General features: G+C 39.9%; 3 protein-coding genes across 4 annotated transcripts; 1 reads left to right on the forward strand and 2 right to left on the reverse strand.

Moving 5' to 3' along the window:
• The first annotated feature begins 172 nt into the window (after positions 1–172).
• On the forward strand, positions 173–10,573 carry LOC105932531 (secretin receptor). Its single transcript, XM_012871747.3, has 13 exons — positions 173–401; positions 512–602; positions 936–1,046; positions 1,487–1,593; positions 4,002–4,111; positions 4,249–4,381; positions 4,492–4,645; positions 4,753–4,813; positions 4,911–4,980; positions 5,300–5,391; positions 7,147–7,285; positions 7,798–7,839; positions 7,922–10,573. The coding sequence occupies exons 1-13, from the start codon at positions 180–182 to the stop codon at positions 8,111–8,113; spliced, it is 1,524 nt and encodes a 507-aa protein (XP_012727201.3). The 5' UTR covers positions 173–179; the 3' UTR covers positions 8,114–10,573.
• A 508-nt stretch (positions 10,574–11,081) lies between these two features.
• On the reverse strand, positions 11,082–13,342 carry LOC105932533 (acyl-CoA-binding protein). Its single transcript, XM_012871750.3, has 4 exons — positions 13,199–13,342; positions 12,882–12,999; positions 11,315–11,377; positions 11,082–11,195 (listed from the first exon to the last, which is right to left on the reverse strand). The coding sequence occupies exons 1-4, from the start codon at positions 13,202–13,204 to the stop codon at positions 11,122–11,124; spliced, it is 261 nt and encodes an 86-aa protein (XP_012727204.1). The 5' UTR covers positions 13,205–13,342; the 3' UTR covers positions 11,082–11,121.
• A 1,459-nt stretch (positions 13,343–14,801) lies between these two features.
• On the reverse strand, positions 14,802–23,688 carry steap3 (STEAP family member 3, metalloreductase). Of its 2 annotated transcripts, none has more exons than XM_012871745.3 (6): positions 23,574–23,688; positions 22,620–22,859; positions 20,295–20,561; positions 19,682–20,209; positions 19,012–19,176; positions 14,802–15,157 (listed from the first exon to the last, which is right to left on the reverse strand). In XM_012871745.3, exons 2-6 carry the CDS (start codon positions 22,845–22,847, stop codon positions 14,870–14,872), a joined length of 1,476 nt encoding a protein of 491 aa, XP_012727199.2. In that variant the 5' UTR covers positions 22,848–22,859; positions 23,574–23,688; the 3' UTR covers positions 14,802–14,869. The 2 variants fall into 2 exon arrangements, with proteins under 2 accessions (XP_012727199.2, XP_012727200.2); XM_012871746.3 differs by lacking the exon at positions 23,574–23,688 and adding an exon at positions 23,442–23,567.
• Between the last annotated feature and the right edge of the window lie 563 nt (positions 23,689–24,251).

The following is a 24,251-nucleotide window of genomic DNA, read 5'->3' on the forward strand; positions in this document are numbered from 1 at the left end:
ACATAAGAGCCGAGACGTACGCGCTCGTGTTTTTTGTTGCGTTTTAATGAAAGTGAATTAAAAAAACTAATAACATATCAACTAAAGTGTATATTTCAAATATGTATAATTAATACAACCACAAAGTTATGTCGCACATTTATTTATGCAGCTATATCGTCATTTTATTTTGAAATTCAATGGAGCTACGGTCATGTCAATGTTTCTCAATTTGTCCTGCCCCGTACACTGTTATGTTTGATTTTAAAGGGCTCATATATCAGCTGTATAACAGCAAGGATGCTGGTTTTTATCCAGATCAGCTTTGCAGCTTGGAGTTTGGTGTAAGAAGGGTTTCCTCGGGGGGGAAAGGGAGCATCATGAAGGAAGCTGGACTAATTGGGGTGTTGCTTTTACACCAGGTAAAGAGAATGACACCTGCTTGATTCCACGAGAATAATAATAATGCTAAATAGAATAATAATAATAAAAATAATAATAATAATAAATACAATTGTACTTTATTTTACAGGGTAGTCCCTTGTTAGGATGCTACCCTCATGTTAATCTTGTGAAAGAGGAAGAAAAGTGCATGAATCTGTTCAGGGAACAAAAAGCAAAAGGTAAGTTAGTACAGTTTTTATTCTATTTTGATTTTTTAGATGCATTTTTTTTTTTTTTTACAAAAAAGACTTGCTTTTCATGTTTAACTTTCGCATCACTGAAATGTGTCAAATGTTTAAAATTGGGCCTTTTCTGAAATATTATGTTATGTTTTAGTGACAGCTAGTGGTCATATAATTAAGATGCACTCTAAAAGGCATCTTTTAGTAAGATAAAGATTTTACTGGCATATTTAATTCCAATTTAGTCCATTAAATAATTTTTGTCCCATTTACCAATTTTTCATATGCCTCTCAAACATAAAACCTGTCATTCTTGTTCGGTTTGTTTAGTAAACAGCAGTGTGCATTGTAAGGGAATGTGGGACGACTTGCACTGCTGGCCACCCGCCTCCTTGGGGGAAATAATCTCTCAACCGTGCCCGGATTTCTTTAATTCAGAAGGTGAGATGCGAGCACGATGACGCACATTCAGAAACTGTAACGCGTTATTTGCGCCACACCGCACTGGTTAATTATTTCCCCAGAAAACTAATTTGTCTTCAGAGAGGACTTCTTCCTCTTAGAATCTCTATCCAAACAGCCACGGGAAGCCTGTGTACACAAAACACTGGGTAACATGTAAGAGCGCTGCGCGTTGGAAGATAAGGATAATAAATTATCTAAAGAGCAGGGTGTTTATGAAGCACACTAAAGTGATATATTATTGTCTTTGTCACTTTTAACACATCACTTACGTTCAATACTCTGAATAACAATGCTATGTGCATCATTGACCTTTTGTCAGTCATTCTTTTCATGCATGTATTTCTGCAGGACTACGTTTTTACACTCAAAGGAAGAGAGGAAGCAGTGATTTTAATGTTTTTTGGGGTTTTTTGCAGGTATAGTGCATCGCAACTGCACCACCAATGGATGGACGGACCTTCTCATCCCGTATGAGGATGCGTGTGGCTACACTTTCAATGAGTCACTCCACTTCCTAGGAGAGGTAGGCATTTTTTATTCTGTGACCTGTGTAAAAGGCCGGCCACGTCACTCTTCTTATAGTCAGACGGTATTTACATTACCTTGCAGAAGTATTCATAAACCATGAGCGTTTTCATTTTTTTCACACTACAACTGCAAACTTTAGTGTATTTTACTGGGATTAGACGCCAACAAAGTAGTGCATAACTGTCCAGCTTTGCACAGCTAAAAGCTTAATTATAACCATGTTGCAGTCTTTGAGACTGAAAATGTGTTTTTTTTTCAGTGAGTAGAACAAGGAACACGGTCAAAGCTGAGATTCATAACTTCTTTATCTGTTTGTGACCCGCTGGTGGGGATATCAGCTGAGGAAGGTCAAGGTCATCCCGTTTTGCAAAATAGTAGATTGCAAAATAGTATCTACAGAAAAATTGTATCTACAGAAAATAGTATTGCAAAAATACTATTGCAATATAGTATCTACAGAATCCTCCATATTTGTTTCCCCCTGGAAATAACTTGAAAAATAAATGGATTCTTATTATAGCATTCACATAACGAAATTTCGTTCTGTACGCACTCTGTGCATACAAAATGACAATAAAGTTTGTTTAAGTCTAAGATAATGGCTTTGCAGTCAGCATATATTTTTTTACTTCTCTTATCATCCTCTTCACTGTACAAGACAAACCTGGGTCCTTATTTGTCAAAGTTCCACTTGTTTTTTAAATATATGCCCTGACTGCAGATATGGTGCTGTGAAAAAGCATCTGCCTCCTTATAGATGTTTCTCAGTGGTTTTTGCTTTTTGTCACCCTTAAAAGTTTCAGATCATTAAATTAATTTGAAAATCATAATCTGAGTAAACACAAAAAGCTGTTTTTCAAATGATGATTTCATTTATAAAGAAAAACAAAGCAATGCAAGCTTTGGTATCACCCCATGAGGTATCACCCAATATGACTATTAACAACTGACAAGGAGCATTTGTAATAACTTGTAATGAGTCTTGTACATCACTGCGGAGGACTCTGGACCCACTCTTCTTTGCAGAATTGTTTTAATTCTGCCAGGGTTTTGAGAATGAAATGCTAGTTGCTAAGGTCATGCCTCATGTTTAAGTCCAGACTTTAACTAGGTCACTCAAAAACCTAAATTGTTTTCTAGCCATTCAGAGGTGTACTTTGGATCATTGTTCTGCTGTATAACCCAAGTCAAAGAGCTTTAGGTGGGGCAACAGTGGCAAAGGAGAGAGGGAGGTCGTCCTGTAAACTGAGGGTTGCCCGCTACGAGCGTCTCAGTCGATGTTGTGTCTCTGGACATGACACTTCACCCGCTTTGCCTGTTGGCGGTGGTCAGAGGACCCCGTGGCGCTGATGTATGGCAGCCTTACTTCTGTCAGTCCGCCCCAGAGCAGCTGTGGCTACAAACGTAGCTCACCGCTGTCAGTGATTGAATGTGTGAAAGTAGTGTGAAGTGTTCTGGAGTCCACTGGACTTGATAAAGCGCCGTACAAGTTCAGAGCATTTACCATTTAGCTCACAAACTGAAAGAAATTCTCCATTAGGATTGTCTGCTATGGAGCAGAATCGATGGTTCCGTGAGGTACAGCACCACCGCGTTAGACTGTTGGTGTTATGTTCTTTTTTTCACAGGAGTATCCACAGAGGCTTTTTTTGTGACCTCCTCAATAAATCATTGCTGCACGTCTGCACTAGGCCACTTCTTGGAAAGCCCTCCCACTATTTTCTCCATTTGTCTCTCACTGTGGTCCCAAACCCCTCAGAAACAGCTCTGTAATTCTTTTTAGGCTGATAGAGGGGGGAACGATCGCGTTACTCATGTGTTCTTGAATTTCCGTACGCTGGGGCATTCATGTGGTGCTTTTGGAGATCATTTAGCTTAGTTCATGTTGTCCGTAAGGTTCTACTTAAGGGCCAGAGTGTGACTAGTGACATTTGCCAACAATAATAAAAAAAGACAATGTGGAAATTATAACTTAATATAGGATTGGGTTAGCTTTTTTCCTGTTTTTTTATGTGTTTACTCAGGTTATCTTGGATTGATATTTAACTTTGTTTAATGAGCTAAAATCTTCAAAGTGTGTCAAAACTTAAAAATCTAAAGAAACCTTTAAGGTGGCAAAGGCATTTTCACAGCATTTTAGGCGAGTAACTTTTTCCTTATGGTCATTTCCTGATTTATGAAGATCAACATACATCTCCCTTACTAAACGGCTTGCTACCCTGTTTGTTCCCAAGAGGGAAACAGCATAAAATAAAATGTTGATAAAATACCGCAGATTCTATGATCAACTTAAAAAGTAACTTTGTTATACACGTGACATATTCAGATGCTTTTTTATTAATATAGTTTCCAGTAATGGATTACTTTTTTGTTTTTATAAAAATGACTAATTTCTCTTCTCAGCCCTCAGATTCCCATCTGTATTACTCGTACGTGAAGACCATGTACACCATTGGATACACACTCTCTCTTATTACTCTCACCATAGCTATCACCATCTTCTGCCTGTTTAGGTGAGAAATATTTCCATTTTTTTTTTTTTATTTGTCCTTCCTTTAACCACTCTGTAACACTCTTCGATGCCTCGTCTTGCCTGTTCACACATCATCGGGCGAGCCTGCGTCTAAAGCAGAGTTAATGTATTATCCAGGAAGCTGCACTGCACCAGGAACTACATTCACATCCAGTTGTTCATCTCCTTCATCCTGAGAGCCGTCTTCATCTTTATCAGGGACAGTCTCCTTTTCACAAACGAAGAGCTCTACCATTGCGAAAGCTACCCAGTAAGGATGAAAAGCATTTCCTTCCGAGGAGAAACATCAAAGAAATGAAATATGTGAGGAATTTCTCGCCACTGAAATGAGACTCTCTACCCTGTAACAATGTTCCGCAGGTGGCTTGTAAGATTGTGCTGATGTTCTCCAACTACTCCATCCTTGCCAACTACAGCTGGCTGCTGGTGGAAGGTCACTTCCTGTTCACCCTGGTGAGCCGATCCTTCTTCTCCCTGAAGAAACACCTCGTCGGGTACATCCTCCTAAGCTGGGGTACTGCAATATATAGCATCTCACAGTTTTGGCTTTGCTTCACCCGTAAACACATTATTTAAGCTCAATACAGTCTGCGAAATAACGTGTTTCTACATATCTGACAGGCGTTCCATTTATGATCATTGTCTGCTGGGGATGTGCTAAGTACGCTTATGAAGATGAAGGGTAAGGAGCTTAAAATATTCATTAATCATTCGTCTCTTTTATCTGTGATTGTCAAATGAAAGAAATTAAAATAATTTTTTTTATTTCCTGGCCGCAGATGTTGGGAAACGAAGAACCTTGATTGGATTTGGCTGATACTGCAAGTGCCAGTTCTTCTTACCATATGTGTAAAACATTTGTTCCATTTTTTTTAAAAGACAAAAAAGAAAAAGTCCCCAGTACTTTAAATTGTTTTATTTGCATATCGGAAAATCAAATTGCTAGATCCCACAAATGGCTGTGCTAATTAAAACGCTTATGCCAATGGCATGTACATATGTTTTACATTCTCGCAATCCTTTCAAGTAATTGGGCTAAAATGCTGCTGTCATTACCTAATGTCAGCTTTGTGACTCTTCTCAGTTATCCTGAAAGACAGAAGACAATTACAAAGTTTAACTCTGAATTTTTCAAATAAACACGTTTTCTTTGTTCCACCTGTTTTAGGTGAATCTCATCTTTTTCTTGGGTATTTTGAGGATACTGATCAGCAAACTCAGATTGCCAGATGCACACCGGAGTGAATTTAGTCAGTATATGTGAGTTGTTTTCACATTATGTAATACTATTGCAATGTAACTGCATTTTATGTGATAGAAAAATCTGAGACCATGGTCTATTGCTCCTTGGATACTGGTTTACTGATGTCAGTAACAATAGCCAATATGTATTTATTTATTGCTTTTTATGCATTAAAACAAATTTATTAACAAACTGAACCACAAGATCCCTAACCTGACTCTGCCAGATGGATTTGCTCCACATATCCATCTGGAAACTTTCCGTTGAAGTAATTTTGGGAAGGGGCAAAAATACTGGTTAGCTGATTGGCCTATGTTGGTGATAGACGGGCCAAATAAACCAATTAGATCAACGAAGCATATGACGTACTAACAGCGACGACGAAAACACAACCACAAGCTCTTGCCGAAACCAGTCGGGAGATGAGCAAAAACATCTTTTGCTCTGAGAAAAGCCTCCAGAGCAGTGTTTTGCTCTTCTTTCAGCGAAGAAATACTCTGTAATTCCGATAAAACTTGCTCGATAGCCACGCTAACGCTAGTTTCATCGGCTGAAGCCGCCATGTTCTTTAGACTGAACTGTCGCGCTTCTCGTTGCGTCACACCTCAACCCGCCTCAAAGCCAACGCTGATTGGACGTTCGTTTGGTGAACTGCTCCAAATTTTCTTTAACGGAAAGTAGCTAGACTGATCTGCGAGTAAAAACCTTGAAAGCTTGCGAGATCAGGATGGTCTCACAAGGCTAGGAGAACCCCTTTCAGCCACATTGATCTGAAAGAACTAGGTCTATAACTGAGATTCTGCCAGAGAGAGTAGCTTCAGACTCAGTCAAAACATAACTTTAACAGATCATAAACTATCCGCGCATATCCATGTTTAACAAAATGTGACAATGGAGAAAGTAACCAACCAATTTTTATAAAGATTCTGTCATGGTTGCAAGATTTCCTGTAATGATTTTATTTCTGGTATAGAATGTCACTGATGCCAACCAGGGTTGAACATTTCATTGCTCTCAAACACCGGTTCGCAATCTCAGCCAAAGTTATCGTTTGTGTCTCCACTGCAACAGACGTGGGTAATACAGAAGTGTGTGTTGGCAAAATTCCTTTGAAAATCTGCCACAGTTGCACATTTTGACAAATATCTGAAACGACTTTGCTCATGTTTTAGAATATACCACAAAAACCCTCTTTGTAGATGTTTTGGCTTGAGGTGGGTATGGACAGCTGCAATTCATTTGCATTAGGAAGTCAAAAGTAGGAATTTTCATGACCTTATAATCCAACATGGATGCCTTAGAACATACACTACCAGTCAAAGGTTTGGACTCACGTGTCATTCAATGGCTTTTCCTTAATCTTATGACTTTATACGTTGTAGATACATAGGGAAGACATCAAAACTACAACAAAGTATATAGAATTATTCCAAAAAAAAAATTCAATTCAAACTTTTTGAATTGAATTGAGAAAGCTTCCTGGAGAGGAAGCGAAACGTCTTCAACTACGAAAAACAAGTCCAGTTGCTTTGTTTTTTACTTTTTTTTGGAATGACCATTACCTGGATGACTGAGAATCCTCCCCAGCATATATAGAATTATGTATCAAACACAAAAATGAAATTTGAAATGTGCTTCATTTGTTTTGCATTGTGAAATAATAAAAGAAACAGACTTTGATTTTACGAACACAACGTGCGACTGCACAAATAGGTAACTTTAGCCTGCAAAATCTGTTACTGAAGAAACTGTTTTGCTTTTGTTTTTAACAGGAAGCTGATTAAATCCACGTTTTTCCTGGTGGCTCTGTTTGGTCTGCACTTCATTCTGTTTGTTTTCTTACCCGTCGAAGTCAGCAGCTCCGTGATCAAGATCTGGATGTTTGCAGAGCTGCTGCTGTCATCCACGCAGGTAAAAAACGCCGCTCGCCTCTCGCAGGCCTCGTTTCGGACTGCCAGACATGCAGACTGAAGAAAACCAGTTAAACAGAACCTGTCTGTTAGCAGGAAGCAGGCAAAAAAGATTGTAAAAAAGCAGCACATCATGTCACAATCAAGAGATGATGTAAGAACGGTTGAGAAACAAAGTCACTGGCATCTAGCAGTCTGGAAAAAGGTTACAATGGTTTTGGCATTTGCTGCTGACACGGTCTGGACATCACTTTGTTATACTGGGCCACGTTTTGTACAGCTTTTTGCTGCGGATAAATGAAATCGTTTGAAAGCTACTTTGTTGCATTTACTCGCGTCGTTCTTGTCAAGTTATTGAACTTTGCTTGATAATCTGAAACATTTCAGTGTGACAAAAAAGGGCAAAATAACAAGAAATGTATCTGGGGGCCGCGGCACTGTTAAATCCCGTCGTTTTAGAAGACATCGATCCATCTAAACTGCATTCCTTCTCATCTCGCATCTATCTACCAGGGTTTTATGGTGGCTGTTCTCTACTGCTTCATGACCGGAGAGGTAAGATCTGAGCTGTCAGATTATAATGAGAGCCTCGTGAAGCGTGGAGCCAACTGGGCAATGCTGATGCTTCACATTTCAGGTGCAGCAGGAGTTTAAGAGGAGATGGAAAAGATGGAAGCTCACTCAGCACCTGCCCAGTCGGCGGCGGCAGCGTCACAGCTCCATCAGCCAAATTGGATCGCCTCACACGCAGGTCTCCCTGCTTCCCTCCTCTCCAGGCAGTCCCACGAGCGCTGGATTCCCCGCAGATACTCTGGAGATGGGAAACTAGCTCTGTGTAAAGGCTTTTCCTGTAATCTTAGAAAAGATGAAAAACTATTCATAAATAAACCAAACCTGATTGGAAGTGAACATTTGATGGCTTTTCTAAAGCCTTCCTATGCTGTAAAAACACTTACCTGACTGGACCGGGGGGGGTCTTAGACCACTTTTACTGTCTACTTTGCAACAGAACTTAAAGCTACATTTTCAGCTGAATAAAATACTATCTGAAAGGCATATAGATGTATGATGAAAACGCATACTTTGCTTTAAATTCTGGTATTTTGACTATATTGTACATATCTTGGATTTAAAGAATTTACTTAAGTTTTTTTTTTTTTTACAAACCTTTTCCATTTTGGCTTTATCTTTGTCTGATAAATAACGGCATGGTAATATCTGTGCCGTTGTTTTGTACATATGAATAGATTTAGATAATTTTAGAGTCTGAAGAAGGCCATATAATTTATACATAAAGTAATGGTTAAAGATTTGTAGCAACATATTAGGCTGCAATCAATTAAATCAGTCTCATAATCTATTAAAAACTAATATACATAAGTAAGTCTTTACTTTTCCAATGACTAATGTCTATTTGACAATAAAAGGAGAAAGAGCAGTTTCCTGCATTCTTCTTGGGATTTATTTAAGATAAATAAAAGATAGTTGACATTTAAATTAAAGATACTAGAAGAACCAAGAGGAGATAGAAATCAGCGGATTCAATAATCAAAATGTATTAATGAAGTTTTTATTTCATACTAGAGAGCTAACAAAACAAAGATAAAAAAAATAGTTAAAGAAATGAGCTGTGTTAATTCTAACCCACTACAACAGATTAAAGAAATAAAGTTAATAACCCAGGGAGGGAACGCCTAACACACAAACACAGAGCTTTATGGTCTCATTTTGAGTTCTAATAGATACCTAAAGAACCAGGGTTCCTAACTAGCATCCATCTGTTAGCGTTTAGCATCAGAGCTGCCACAACAAAACAGGAAAGAGCAACTTACGCTGCTTGGTTACTTATGGAACAAGTGTTTATGAAATTCCAGCCTTCATCTGTCTTGGCTTGGGAAATAGTCTGGTTTCCTTCCAGTCCCAAAATATGGCTATACAGATCCTGGCTGATCGGTCCCTGCTGGCGCTGGCTTTTGGATTTTTTAGAAGTTCCCACTTTGGAACACTACAGAATCCCACTGCTAATGTTAAAACTGAAAGCTCACCCTAAGGTATGCACTGGGTGAGGCTGATTGAGCCTTCACAGAGTACAAAGAGAGATAAAATAACTAAATGTTGCGCACATTCCAAACATAGCAGAAAAGCAAATAAAGATTATCCTGAATCAATCTCAAAAGGGTGATCAGTGGAGTATGATCCAGCTGGGTAAGTGTCGTTCTTGATATATCATTAAGTTGTGTTTCAGTCGATGAGTCTCTTAATTTAGCACCTCATAGGGATCTACTTCAGGACAACCAGCTAGTGGCGTTGGGTAACACAAGAGCAGTTATGTTCTATAGTTGATGACAAATGGAGTCATTTGTTTTCTACAAAGCACTTTCTTCAGATTTCAAAGGTTTCCACAATTCATCCCTTTAGCAACAATCATCTCTTGACAAGAATCTCACCCTTAAACATATATTTTAACATCTTGATTTGTAAATTTATCAGACTATATGAATGTTGTTCACGTGTTGCCTTTAAAACAAAAAAACAAAAAGAAAAAAAGGGTATCACATTTGTTGGCAGCTTACATATAAACAGAAGGAGAAACAGCAGAAAGAAATTGTTGCAAAAACACGGCTGGTTTTGAGCAAAACATCTAAATCAGCAGTTGAAAGGGTGTTTGTTTGGATTAAAATAAAAAATCTGGCAGAGAAATTAAAAGTTACCTGCAAAAGGAAATCTACTGTAGGCTAAAGGCTAAATCGCATGGCATAGCACACAATACATTCAGCTAACGAGAAAGACACATTACACGTTTCTAAGGTTGCCCTAATTTAAATCTTTATTTGGTTTCATGAATCTTCGTCTTAGAATTACAAGCCGATTTCTACCCTGTGTCTACTGTGTATTTTGTTTTAAATCATTTGCAGTTCGGTTTAGACCATGTTAGACCCAGCTCCTATGATAGAAGAACTTTTACCACACATCTATTAAAAGATCATAAATTCCCACAGACAATTTCACGATATTAAAAAAAAAAAAAAAAAAACAAGCAAACTTAAGTTTTGCTGAATTTCTTTAATGCAAATAGTCTGCATCGCAAAACCTGACACATTTTACCGTCTGTGGAAGAGTCACAGATTTTCAACAACCGTCAGCCTGTGGAAAAAAGAAATGGGGTAAAGGCTGCAGAGACCCGACAGGGCCTGGGAGAAGCATTACCCAATGTTGGCACAGCTAAGGAATAAATTGGACCATTATGACTGCTTTTTTTATCTCAAGATCCAAAAAAAAAAAAAAAAAACAGTAAGAACTAGTGTCTCTCTGCACATTGCTTCTTTTAAGGATTAATTATTCAAAGAGCAAAATTAGAAGTACAAAAAGACTTTTACTTGAAAGAATTACAGTAATTGTAGGTTAAACATTTAGCATAATACTGTAGACAGGCGCATCTTAACTGGAATATAATCACAAATGATGCTCCTGACAGAGCACTGTGTCCAATGCAATAAAGACGCTGGCTGGTCAGAGTGCTGGACCAAGTGTATTAAATCAGATCAGAATCAGACGTACTTTAAAGGAAAGTTGAGTGGTAGAAAAAAAAATAGTGGTAGATGGTTGGAAAGTAAAAGTTGTGAATCACCTGTACAGTCTCATGCATTTTCCTCCAATAGTTTAGGTAAGGGAGAGAAAAGCTGCAATTCTTCTAATGTTTTGACAGTCCTCAGCTTACAGCTTTTTAATTAGCAAACAGTTAAAACTGTCTTCTGTCCTGAAATCTTATTTCAAAAGCAAAACCAGAAAGTCTCGTGTTTTGTTTGTATTTGTTTATTGTTGCGTCTCTTGAAGCCTCTAGATTCCATATTTCACTTTTAGCTTCTCCACCAACTCAACATAAGCTGCCTTTGCTTCGTCTTGGGACAGACCTGTTGGTTGAGAAACAAGAGAAAAAGCAAATTGTTCTTATAGGTTTGTTGATTTCGTTTTTTGATCTATTAGCTTTATTGTGTTGAGGTATTGATAATAAAGCTCGAGGAATAATAACCTTTCTTTGCGTTCCATGCGTCCCATTTTGTTTTTCCTGCAAAATCCAGCATCCCTGGACGTTCTGTGGATATAAAAAAAAAAAAAAAACAATTACATGGGTTTGCAAAAGCCAACCTAGCTATAGTAGTTTAGCCTCAAGCAACCCCACACAACACAGTCAAAGTCTGCAGAACAGACAACCATAACCAGTGTGTTACAATAGTTTACTAGAACTCCTTGACTGTGATAGTGGAGATTATTCAACCCCAAACCTTCCCTTGGGGTTGAAACTTGGTGCAAAGAAGAGGCTGGATGGTTATTTCTGCATTCAGAACATTTTGCTAAATACAACAACATTCTCACCACCTCTAATCCTGCTGAGGAGTGGCTCTGATAGCCATCTTCTGCCTCTTGTAGATAATTAGCATCAATCTATTCATACAGTTTACTCTTGACACAACTGGGTAAATGAGTCGCCCCCTGCTGGGCCATTTTGGTGCGCGTGAGGAAATGCTTGGCTCGCTGTATAGCTACACTGTGTTGTGCAAATTTTCATTGAAGGCATTTTTGACTTACAGTAACTCAAGTAAAAGGTTTTTGTTACACAAGGACTTTCTTAGTGGTTGTTCTTTTATCTAAAGTTATATTGCCTTTGTTCATTTCCATTTCGCTGATTATGGTTTAATTGAAACCTTACTCATAATGCCAACACTACATGTTTAACACTCATGAATGAGCGTGACAGAAGCTATGTCTTTATAGGCCCAAGTATGAAAAGGTGATCAGAGTTGGTGGGAAAATGGATTCTGCTAAATACAGGGAACCCCTGGAAGGAGGCAGCTAAAGAGGCTGCAAATAAATAAATAAATAAATAAATAAATAAATAAATAAATAAATAAATAAATATCTATCTATCTATCTATCTATCTATATATATATATATATCTATATATATATCTATATCTATATATATATATATATATATATATATATATATATATATATATATATATATATATATATATATATATATATATATCTATCTATATCTATATATATATATATATATATATATATATATATATATATATATATAAAAAATACAGACTGGACCAGAGGCACTGACACAAGACAGTGGAAATGCACACCAGACTTTTCAGATTTTTGATTTGTAAAAGTAATAAAAAGTTGAAATAATATATATTTTCCCTTTTACATAACAATGGTGCACTACTTTGTGTTTGGTTATTTCTAAAAAAAAAAAAAAGTAAAAGAACAATCACAATAAATTACACTGACTTTTGTGGTTGCATTGTGGGGAAAAAAATGATCAGGTGTGAATATTTATTTATGAATCTGCAAAACTTTGTAATGGCAGGCTTCAAAATGCTGGACTGCTTCATTGTGAGGCAACAGAAGGGTTAACGTGAAGCCATTTTGTTCAAGGCAATCTGATAAGAAACTTTGAATAAAGTCCAGGCACTCTTTAGCCGACCTAGTCAAACCTGCTTTAAGACAAAACATCAATTTTTCAACCCCGCCCTTCCTAACCCGGATATAAAACTTAGACAAGATGTCCCACTCACGCGTTTTCACGTCCCCCTCCTTGGCTTGTTTGTATAAACCATAAAGGTCCGTCATCTCTGCCGTGTCTGGTTTTTGTTTCAGGACCTTCACCTCCTCTGCTGCTTTCTCAAAATTCTCCTGGGAAAGAAAGAGGAAGAAAAGGGGCGTTAAAGCGGACGGAGGGACCATGTGAGCGTGAAAAGGCTCCACGCGTGGAGCTCTTGCTGAAGCGATCTGATTGCGGAAAAGTCAGCACACGCGTGGCGGCTGGGTTTGGTGGCGCTGTAGGAAAAAAATAACTAGTTTTAAGGCTAGTTTACAGAAAGGCTGCACTTACAGCCATGGTGACAGGGACAAGCTGCTGCTCCTCGAACCGCCGACTCAATGCGCTCTTGCCCAATTCGTCCTGCGATCCTGTCACGCGTCAGATTAGCTGGGTCCGAGTGGGAGGGATCTCCTGAGTGGCCTGATCACTACAAGCAACAAGCTTACACCTTTGGTGATCTTAAATCAACTAAAATCTAACATGGAGTTTGCTTCCATTATTTTAAGACCCCACCTATTTGTAGGATCTGTAAATAAAATTAAGTCACGTTTTTCTCCCCGATGCAGTTCAGAATGTCACCACAAGATGGCAGCATATGTATATTTCAGATTTCTCCTGTTGTGAATAGTGGAATATATTTGACCTTTCGACTCGGTTCAAAGGTCATTACGTGGTTTTAATACAGGCTGTGTAACCCAATGAGGCCGCTGGCTGTATTCGTTATCAACACAAACACACAGCAAAGACACCATTTTTCTTTGTAGAAAAGTAACTTTATTTCAGTTTCCAGGGATTTATTTCATTTTTTCAAAATTGATATTCGTTTATTGGTAAGAAAATTCAAATTGAAAGGCAGCACAGCTATATAAACGTTAATAGACAGAAGTGAACAATGACGGCGTAACAGAAAACATACAACAAACCAGCTCCCTTAATACTCAAAGAGCTAATGACTCATTAGCACCAAAAAAAAAAAAAAATGTTTGGATGGCCAGTTCCTAATACTTGACATACCTTAATGGCACCTAGAGTCCTAGACATACGGTAGTGTTTACTGCTGCCTCAGGAAGAGCACTGTAAAGTTTTTACTACATCACTATAATTTTAGTTTTTTAACAAGTCTCCTTGTAAGTGAGGAGTTGTGCTTTTTAGAAGGTAAAGTATTCATACCCCTTGATATTTCTCCCATTTCTTCACACCAGCACCACAAACCTTAATATATGTTATTCAGATTTCACAAGACGGGCCAGAGGATAACATGGTTTTCAAATCTTACTGGCAAAAATCTGAGATGTTTGGTGTGATTTTTGTCTTCAACCCCCTTTACTCTACTACCCCTAATTAAATCCAGCAGAATCAATTGTCATTTAAAAAAAAAAAAAAAAAAGGTACACAATTGGTAAATAGAATCCAGAGTTTGAAACCGATGAGACATTAGGAGACTTCTTCATTTTGCTAATTAATCTGTCAAAGTTGTGTTAGATTATAGTTGATGGCACATTTCAGAAAGAAAGAAATGAGTAGTAAAAAGATATGCTTATAAATAATAACACATATGAAGTTCTTTCTTTCCAATTTACTAGAAAACTTAAAACTAAAATCCTAAAGCTTCATTTATAAATACAAATAATCACATGAAAGGTTTACTTTTTTCAGGATTTAATAAGAAACTAATTCTGATTTGTTTAAGTAGCTTTGTTTGTTCAACAACGTTTAAACATTTTCAAAAGAGCTCCTGTTCTTTACTACGATTGACACTTAAACCAGAGGAAAAAATACATTTCATAAAGCTAGTCATCTCTGGCAGTGTGTAGTGCTGAAAGTTTGCCTGCTTGGATGCCCTCAGGATCTTCCTGCTACCTTGTTGTGAAGAACACCAGCAGTCTTAGACAGATACCAGCATAGTATAAATATTTTATTTCCTCTAGATTTGCACCTTGTTTCTTAAAGTAACAGCATTTCTCACACATTACTGACGTTCTCCAGCCCGTTGCGGCAGTCTTCAGCCGGCAGCGTGAAGCACACGTGTCTGCTCCTCTCCCAGCCGCGGCGGATCTTCCGGAGCCGCCCGGCCACGCAGGGCACGCACAGAGCCAGGCGGCCCAGCAGGACCGCGAAGGGCAGGACCAGGACCAGGACGAAGGTGGGGGGCATGTTGAAGCGGTACTGTTTAAGGTCAAAGGCTCGATTCCACCCGTAGAGGAGGGTGTGGGCGGTGGCCATGAACAAGGCACAATAACCGAGGGTAGACTGCAAAACACCAAACAAACATTGAAAAGATTAAATAAAGGCTGCATGATATCAGGAAAATAAGCAATTGTGACGTCAGGAACTCCTTCAGATGCAGCCACAGCAGTAATTTTGGGTGGGTCTCCCCACCTATGCTTCTTTGCTAAATAACTGAAGCTCCATCAGATTGAATGGAGAGCATATCAACTTCTGGCAAAGACTAATTTGTATTTAGGTCTGGACTTTGACTGGACCATTGGACCTGGACATTGACCTAAATCGTTCCTTTGTAGCTCTGGTTATTTACTGTTAAAGGTGCAGTATTAATATTAATATAGCTATTAAGTAGCTGCGTCAATGGCCACCATCTGGCTTTCTGGTAGTTCTGCAGTACTGCCAGCAGATGGCGCCATGTTTATGTCAGCTCATCACGCCTGGTACTGGAATTCTATTCAGGCTAAAAAACACTATTAGGATGGACGTTTAGTGTATATAGCCTTATCTTATCATGATCAACTGTTTTGTTTTTTTTCTCTTTTTTGTATAGGCATATAACATGTCTATGCTCCTTAAAGTATTTTGCAGCTTCTAACAGGTTTTCTTGTATCAACCATCTTAGCATGAGTTATGGCCAGCTTTTCTCTTGTTGAAGGAAAACATCCCTTCAGAACAATACTTTCAACACCAGGTTTCAATGTGTCTGCTGTGTTCATTGAGATGGCCTGCCTAAAAAGTAACATTTTGGTGTACTTCTAACTTTCTCTCGACAAAAGGTTTTATTCTAGCCACTACAGCCACATTTTTGATCTGAATGCTAATATTTGTGCATCTTGCAGCTCCTCCAGAGGTTTGTTAAAACATTTAGAAAACCATGTATCCCTTTTTCCTTCCTGTTCACAATTGCAGGTAATTTGCATTAGTCTCTCACGTCAAATCCCAGCATAACACATTGAACTTTATGGTTGTAATGTGACAGGATGTGACAAAGTTTAAACTTTTACAAGGCCCTGCAAGATACCAAAACTGGAAATGATCTTTACTGCAAACAACCATTAACGATGTCACATGTTTTTGTTGTTTTAAAGAGGCAGAGACGGAGTCAGCGAGTCCATAGCTTTAGCTGACGGTGCTTGAGGCAACAGCAGACCCTGAGGACACACACTGACCCACCACTCCTGACCTTAAGAGACCCTACTGGTGTTTTCCTCTGTGACTGACTGAGCTGCTTACTGGACCTTCAGGGCCCACAAGCCACCACAAACGCCCCAAGGTTGTCTGTAGCACAGAACAGGGGCTAAAACAAAAAACAGCCTTGCTTTTCTTTGTTGAATCTACTGGAGTCGGTCTACTTCACAGAAGCAATGATGTACCATCAGACGTTTGACAACACTTGAATCTTTATGCGGAAGAAATAAGCAGAGTGCTGCACATAGTTTTGACGCTGTGAATCTGGAAAGGTGCAGCAGCGTTGGGCAGAAAGTCGTTGAGATTTTCAGACCTGCATCTAATGTCCAAACTACCTGTGAACGTTTTCCACACACTCTGCAGGTTTGAGATTAAAGAATTAATGAAGACAGCAGAAACCTCTGTACAACAAATAAGGACACCCTTCTATAGGATTAAAGAGGGGGGTGAATTATCTAAAAAGAATACATTTTTGCTGCCTGTCAGTACGAGAAGGGTTATAAGGACATTTCCAAACAATTCAAAGTCCATCATTCTATGCTGAGAAAGATTATTTAGAAGAGGGAAATGTTTAAGACAGCTGTCAATCTTTTCAGGAGCGAATGTCCCATCAAATTCACCCAAAGGCCGGACCACGCAGTGCTCAGAGAAACTTCAGTCACCTCCATTTGAGACTCTAGGGCTTTACTTCCCATAAATGGGAACTTCATGAAGGCACAGCTACAAAAACTGGACAAGTATAACTTGTCTAGAATAGTTGAAGGAAAAGAAATGGCAGCGTGACTTAAGTTTGCAAAGTTGCATCTGAAGGAACCTCTAGAGGTCTGTGACATTGTGCTTTAGACAGATGAGACTGAGGAAGCGATATTAACTGCAAAGCAAATGCAGTGTGTGAGTACAACAGCTGAAGCCTGGCCCAAATTGGGTTATCAGCAGCAGAACGATACCAAATTTAAAATGACTGAAAAAGAATAAAGGTGTAGCGATAGTCCAGCCAAAGTCCAAACATGACCTGACTGAAAAGTAGTGGTGGGAACCTTCAGCAGCTGTGCAGAAACTATTTGTAAACCTTAATAAACTGAGAACAACGTTGTAGAGCAGATTGGGCCAAAATTCCTCCACAAGTCAACGAGAGACTGATAAAGTCAGACACAAACGGCTTCAGAGAATAATCATGGCTACAGGTGCTTCTACATGCTACTAAATCATAGCGCCCAGCAAAGTATTCACTCCCCACACCCTTGGCTTTTTACCTAAGTTATTACATTTTAATCTATAACAGAAAGATTTTTTATCTTCTTTTAGTAATATATATATATATATATATATATATATATATATATATATATATATATATATATATATATATATATATATATATATATATATATATATATATATATATATATATATATATAAAAATTCAACAACAGTTTCCGATATTTTAATATCTATGTTTACAGCATTTGTTGCTGACTGATGTTCCAGGTTTTGCGTAAAATGTTATATTGAAGGATTTTTATGAACATGGCAAAATAATTGTCATAAGTTTGTACAGGCATCTGTTGTGGCCATTCTTTCAGTCTTTCTGAGGCTTTTACTTTGGCTATATCAATATCGTAATTATATTGTACCGACCGAAATTAAGAACTATATTGTGATATAATTATATGAGTCGATGATGGGATATATAAGTTATGGAACCAGAATTTATGGTTCCATAACTTCCCATAATTATTGAAATGAAGTCCCCCTGTGTGCATTTAAAGGGTTACATGATCTATAAATATAAGCATAAGTTTTTTGAAAGGCAAAGCTGTTGGCATGCTATGTACATGAAATGGTAAAAACACTCAAAAAAAATCAAATATTGTTCCAGGCTGTGAGGCAACAAAACATAAAAAAATGCCGGAGGTAGTGGGGACTTTTGTTTAAGAAAAAATGTATGTGGACTCGGCTGTTTGTACAATCTGGCACCGGACCATTTTATTATATGGTAAACCTGGGAATTCAAAGAGGGTGCACTTTCCTTTAAACGTCACTGTACATCTTTATTAACTTCTAGTCGCTACTTGCTTAATTCATGCCACTAAATGAAATGGTTAAACAGGTTAGCAGGAATCCTGACAGAGGATGTTTATAATGTCCACTTATTAAACTTATGTAGTTCCAGTGGAAGGTGCTCTGTCGCGCATTTAGCAGGCAGATGAGCACACTATCCTGCAGCTTTACCCAGCCACTCTACATTTACAAAAGCACAAATTTGCCCTTCCTCTTGTCGGCACATGACTAATCTGACGGCCAGCGGATTACTGAGAGATGAAAGTGGTGGTGGTGGTGGTGGTGGGGGGGTTTGGGGGGGGGGGGCGTAGCACAGGGCGACTGTGAAGTCCCCAGGACAGGAGGAGGGAAGGAAAGGAAGAGAGGAAGTGTGTGCATGCTGAGTCACGACACTTTGGTGGCTTTGTCACAGGATAAGTTTAGCTGTGAATCTGGGGCAGCTGCAGGAGTGGAAAACCTCGGTGTTTACATGTGTGGGACCTCCAGAGCTCAGCTAGGAGCTCCAGGAGACCTCCTGTGTCTCTGAGGGAGCATCGCCTGCCACATCTGTTCCCATCGCTCTCTGCCGTCATGGTCAGTAAGAGCAACCAAAAAGGAGGCTGACGCGAAACACATCTGTGAGTGGGTACCTGGATGAAGCTGAACTCCCTCCAGTTGATGGTGTTGGCCACTGAAGGCAGAGAGGTGACAGCCAGCAGGGAGAGCAGCCCGAGGGCCATGATGCCCACGGACAGGTACAGCTCCATCCTCCACGCTTCCTCATCCACCCATGGGTCCTCCACACCACTCTTCACCTGGACACCACATACAGAGCTAAACTGGTGCAAAATTAACTTAATCTAATAAAGCGGCACATTTTATGGCGCCGTTAAACCTCATGAATAGCATTAAGCTAGAAAACGAACAGAAAAGAAACTCAGAACAGGGATTACGCAACAATGTTCATAACCATGTTTTTTAAATTGAGTTCTCAAAAAGAGATTTTTAATTATTTAACAGTTTTATATAGATTACTTTCATATATTTCTGTTGAAGAAAGGCTTTATATAGAATATTGCAAAAAACAGCTGCATGGATAAAAGGCTGACTGGGTGGATGGATGAAAAAAGACAGATGGGTAAAAGGATGGATTAAAAAATAGATAAATAAAAGGAGTGATGGACAAACAGATGGATGGAGAGAGAGAAAAAAATGGACGGGTGATTAAATAGACAGACTGATACGACATGCTCAACTATATCATAGACCATGCTTGTCCTGCAAATCTAGACATGGACCTCCTCTGCTTCTTCATCTCACCTGTTTGTAGGCCGCGGCGATCAGTTTGAAGCGAGCAGACTTCCTCAGAGGAAGACACAGGCTATAAATGGTGTGCAGAACCGCACACATGAAGCTACAAAGTCCCAGCTGCTTCCTCGTGGTCAGCCAGCGGTCCAGCCAGCTGGGGAAGCGGTTGTACTTTGTCCCGGAGCGCAGCTGGGCGAAGGCGGCCAGCAGACCCGGCAGGTAGACCAGCGCCAACATCACCAAGGCCACGGAGGGAAGGGTGACGTTCACGATCTCTATGGGCATCTTGTAGAAGACTTTCTTTCCCTCTGTGACGAAAGGCTGCAGCACGTCCCGTAAGAAGTTGTACAGGTAGAAGAAGACGAAAAGAAACGACGTGCAGAAAACAGGGAAGCGCCAGGATGGGAAGAGATGGAGCGGCATATTTTCTATCTCCAAGGAGGAAGAAAGGAGACCCATGTCAACGGGGATGAAGCCCATCCTGTGGCAGACTGACTTCACTGTGTTCTTGGCCTTTTGGCTGTTGCCGCACAGGAAAACCTGCAGGTAAAACATTCCAGAAACGGTTTATTATTATTTTCAGTCGATAAAGAAAAACACCATCGGAGCCGTTGATGTGTCCTACCTGCCTCCCTCCGTCTCGGGGGCCCATCTGCAGCGTCCAGGCAGATATGGTGTTAAAGCCCTTAACCACCGAGCTCTCGGGGAAATAGTCTGCCAGGAGCTCGGCGTTGGATGGACCGTTTTGGTTGATGCATAAACTGTTGCTGACATCCACCAGTACCTTTCCAACCAGTGCCGGCTTCAGCTCCACCAGCGTGGAGTGGTGCTCGGGGTAAACTGCAACGAAGACCAGGTCTGCCTGATTGGCTGCCTCCAACTGGGTGGTCACCTGCAACACAGAGGACCCTGTTTTTAATGCTCCTATGGCTCCCTGCAATTACATTACATGCATTGCATAGAAACAAGGCACACACTTCCAGGTTTAAAGGCAGATTACTTGCATTTCAGTTCCGCTGCGTAGAAAAACAAAAGTTTTTATAGAAAGCGCTTCCATTTTTGGACAGCGAGAGGCAGCTCCCTGAACACATTTACAAAGGCTGCACTGTAAAATTGAAATCACTGCTTAAGCACATAAACATGACGGTCAGATTACAGTTTGAGAAAAAAGCCCTTTAGGAGCCCTCGGGGCGACATGAATCTGGATCAGAGAGTAGGACATAGGAAAAGGAAATGGTCAAGCTCCTCTGTTAAACACTGTGGTGGGGTGTTACGGGAACTACTGATGGCATCTGCACAATGAAATCAGAAGTGAACGTAAACCTGACGTCTACTAAAGCTGCACTAAATGCCTCCAAACTCGCCGAGTGGTGCACAACAAAAAAACATGAAGGCCCAAAACACAATTTGGAGAAAATTCTTCAATGGCTAACCTTATCGCCCAATTTCAATCTAAGCAATCTTTCCGTAACCTGACTCTCGCCAGATGGATTTCGCTCCGCCTAGCTCCACTCACATCCACCTGGGACCTCTCCATAGGAATTGCCTTTTTTGAAGGCTGGGCCTTATCAAAAATCCTTGCAGATGATTGGATAAGCCACTTGTCTGTCATCTTTATCGACGTGCTATTTCAACCACTCACACCGAAGCTAACCTGTGACGCTGTGAGAGCGACGCAGGAAAAAAATTTTTTTTTTAAAATGTGTTTGCGGCTCTAGTGGCACGCATTTTATTGACAGTGAGCTGACAGGAAGAGGGGGGAAGACAGGCGGCAAAGCACCGCGGGTCTGAGTCGATCCCGGGCCGACCGCGTTGAGGACTAAAGGCCTCCTAACATGATTCGCGCTAACCGCTAACAAAACTTGCCAAATCCGGTCGGGAGAAGGGCGAAAACATGGTTTTCACCAACAAAAGCCTTCAGAGGCGTTCTCTGATGTTCTTTTAATGAAACAATTTTAGGTAAATTGGACAACACGGAGGAAATAGCATCATCAATGTTAACGCTTGCTTCCTCGATGCGAGGAATTGTCTGAATCAGTCTCACGGTCCCTTTTCCACTAAGTCACATTTATGAAACTCCAGCCCTGCGTCCTGATTGGCTAGACAATAAAATTGGTTGGAGAAATCACTTTCTATGGGAGATGTCCCAGATGTATGTGAGTGAAGCTAGGCGGAGCGATATCAATCTGGCTAGGGTCAGGTTAATCTTTCCGTGGTGGTACCTGAAACGTCTGTTAATGGATTTAAATCCAAATTGGGAACGTGTGCACCAATCACGCCAACACATTTATCTAAAAAGCAGCAGGGAAACTGAGAAAATGTGTCCAAATCCTGAACCTTATAGAAAAATCTAAAGTGTATGCACAGACAGACAGACAGATTAGATTAGATTCAACTTTATTGTCATTAGACAGGTACAAGGCCACGGAATGCAGTTTAGGTCTAACCAGAAGTGCAATAGCAGCAATGTGCAGGATAAACAATGGTTCCATAAGTACCATGGACATGGGTTTTTACTGAATAAATATAGAGATGGATACTATTATAAACAGAATTTTACTGATAGATTTGTCCTATGAGTATAATATATAGATAACTAGTATTGTGAACTAAATTTACAGCTGGATATGTATCGAATATAATATACAGGTGGATATTACTATAGAGTTTTACAGATATGTACAGATATGTATAGATAGATAGATAGATAGATAGATAGATAGATAGATAGATAGATAGATAGATAATTTGTATACTGTAAATCAATGAGTGTGTGAAAATATTTCACAAACTGCACCTTTAACTAGAAATCTAAACAAAATAAATGATGTAGTCATCGTGAGAACAAGTGGAATTACCCCCTCGTGGGAAAATGTCAAAAGGATGTATAATTATCTCCCAGGGGAAAGAAACAAAAACACCAATTACAGAGTGAATGTGTGCGCATCACCTCGACATCCTCGGGGAACAGAGCTACGAAGCGTTTGGGGGTCCGACTTCCCACCACCACTTGGTAGCCAGAGGCCACCAGCCTCCGGGCCAGTGAGCGGGAGAAGTCTCCGGTGCCCAGGATGCCGATCACCGGGGTACTGGGATCAGAGACGGAGGCTTCCAGGTGTCGGGCTCCGCCATCGCCTCTTTCTCGGATTAAAGGCCTAGACATCTCATCTGGCATCATGCACTTGCGACTCTGTAGACGGCAGACAGGATCATGGGTTATAGATTCATGTTTACGTGATCGTCTGTGCTCCAAATTGACCGATTGTTGTCTATAAAGACACTCGTGTGACGAGGCTAAAATAAAAGCCATACTAATAATAGATTTGCCCGTGGGTTTCTGCGTGGCATCCGTCTGCTTGTTTTTAGAACAGAGAAGCCTCGTTCCTATTATCTGCGAAGTCTCAGCTGGCATGTCCTACATCTGTCAAAGCTGCTGCCACCCAATATTAGCAGAAATGGATATCAGGCAGTCTAAATATGGTGCGAGCTACTTTCATGCCAATAACCAACTCAGTCAAAACTCGGCATTTTGCTAACTTCATGAAGACTTTAACAGTCTGCCAGTTCTGCCAAACCTCTCTCCAGAGTTAAAGTCGACACGCGTAATGGTGCAGATGAGCTGCAAACAGTCAGGAAACCTGATTTATTCTTCCTGTAGGTCGTTTAAAACGTGTTTATTAAAGTGTTTAATAACGACATTCTTTAACCATAACAGAAAAGCAACCTGAAACCACCATGCGGCTGTCCTTGGATGAACTCGTGGAAACTTTACCTCCAAGAACTCCTAAAGTTTGTCCTTCAACTCGAAGCGCAACAGGGAAAAACGTAAACGTCCAGAGAAACCTGCCCGTCAGAAAACACGCCGACGCGTCTGCTGGTTTCTAGAAGTAATGTTTGTACTTACTGGCAGCAGCTTATTCTACTGGCTCCTCCGTGTGCGATTAACTCCAACGGGTTCTTCCTGGTTGGATGACGCAGCAGTTCTGACCACGCCCCCGCCTGTCAAGGCGAGATAAAGAGGCGCGCGACACTTCTGCAGCGTTCGTTTGCCACAGGTGGTCCATGATCAATGCTAACGTTGTTTACGGTGAAGGACAGTGCGATACATGAAAGGCTAATAAAAGCCAGGAAAGTTCAGTCTAGTTTTAGGGAGTTCTTCTGCCAGGACAGTGTGGACTTTAGAGTTTTGGATATGTACATTTTAGGGGGAGGCGAATACTTTTTCAAAAGTAAAAAAAAAATAAAAAGTTTTTAAAAATAAAAACCGAAGATTTCTGCTAGGGGGGGACAAAAGCCCAGCGTCTAGGTCCGTGCATATTTTAAAGAGAGTTCAGAAATGAAAACGCAAAAAATAAGAGGTTATATTTTATAAAGTTTATGGTTATAGCTTATAAAGTTGTTTTTTTTTTTTTTTTTTTTGCAGCAAAAATTGTTGAGCAGAAATTTTAATTTGCTCTGATAGTATTTTCGTGTTTAAAATAGTAAAAACAAAGACAAACTTTTACATTTTCCTTGACAGATCCTGAGACCACCATATACTGTGACTGCAGGAGGCGCTGTTTCGTCTGTAAAATTTATGTTC

This window comes from Fundulus heteroclitus, chromosome 24 (assembly GCF_011125445.2).
Source record: "Fundulus heteroclitus isolate FHET01 chromosome 24, MU-UCD_Fhet_4.1, whole genome shotgun sequence".
NCBI classification, from domain to species: Eukaryota; Metazoa; Chordata; class Actinopteri; order Cyprinodontiformes; family Fundulidae; genus Fundulus; species Fundulus heteroclitus.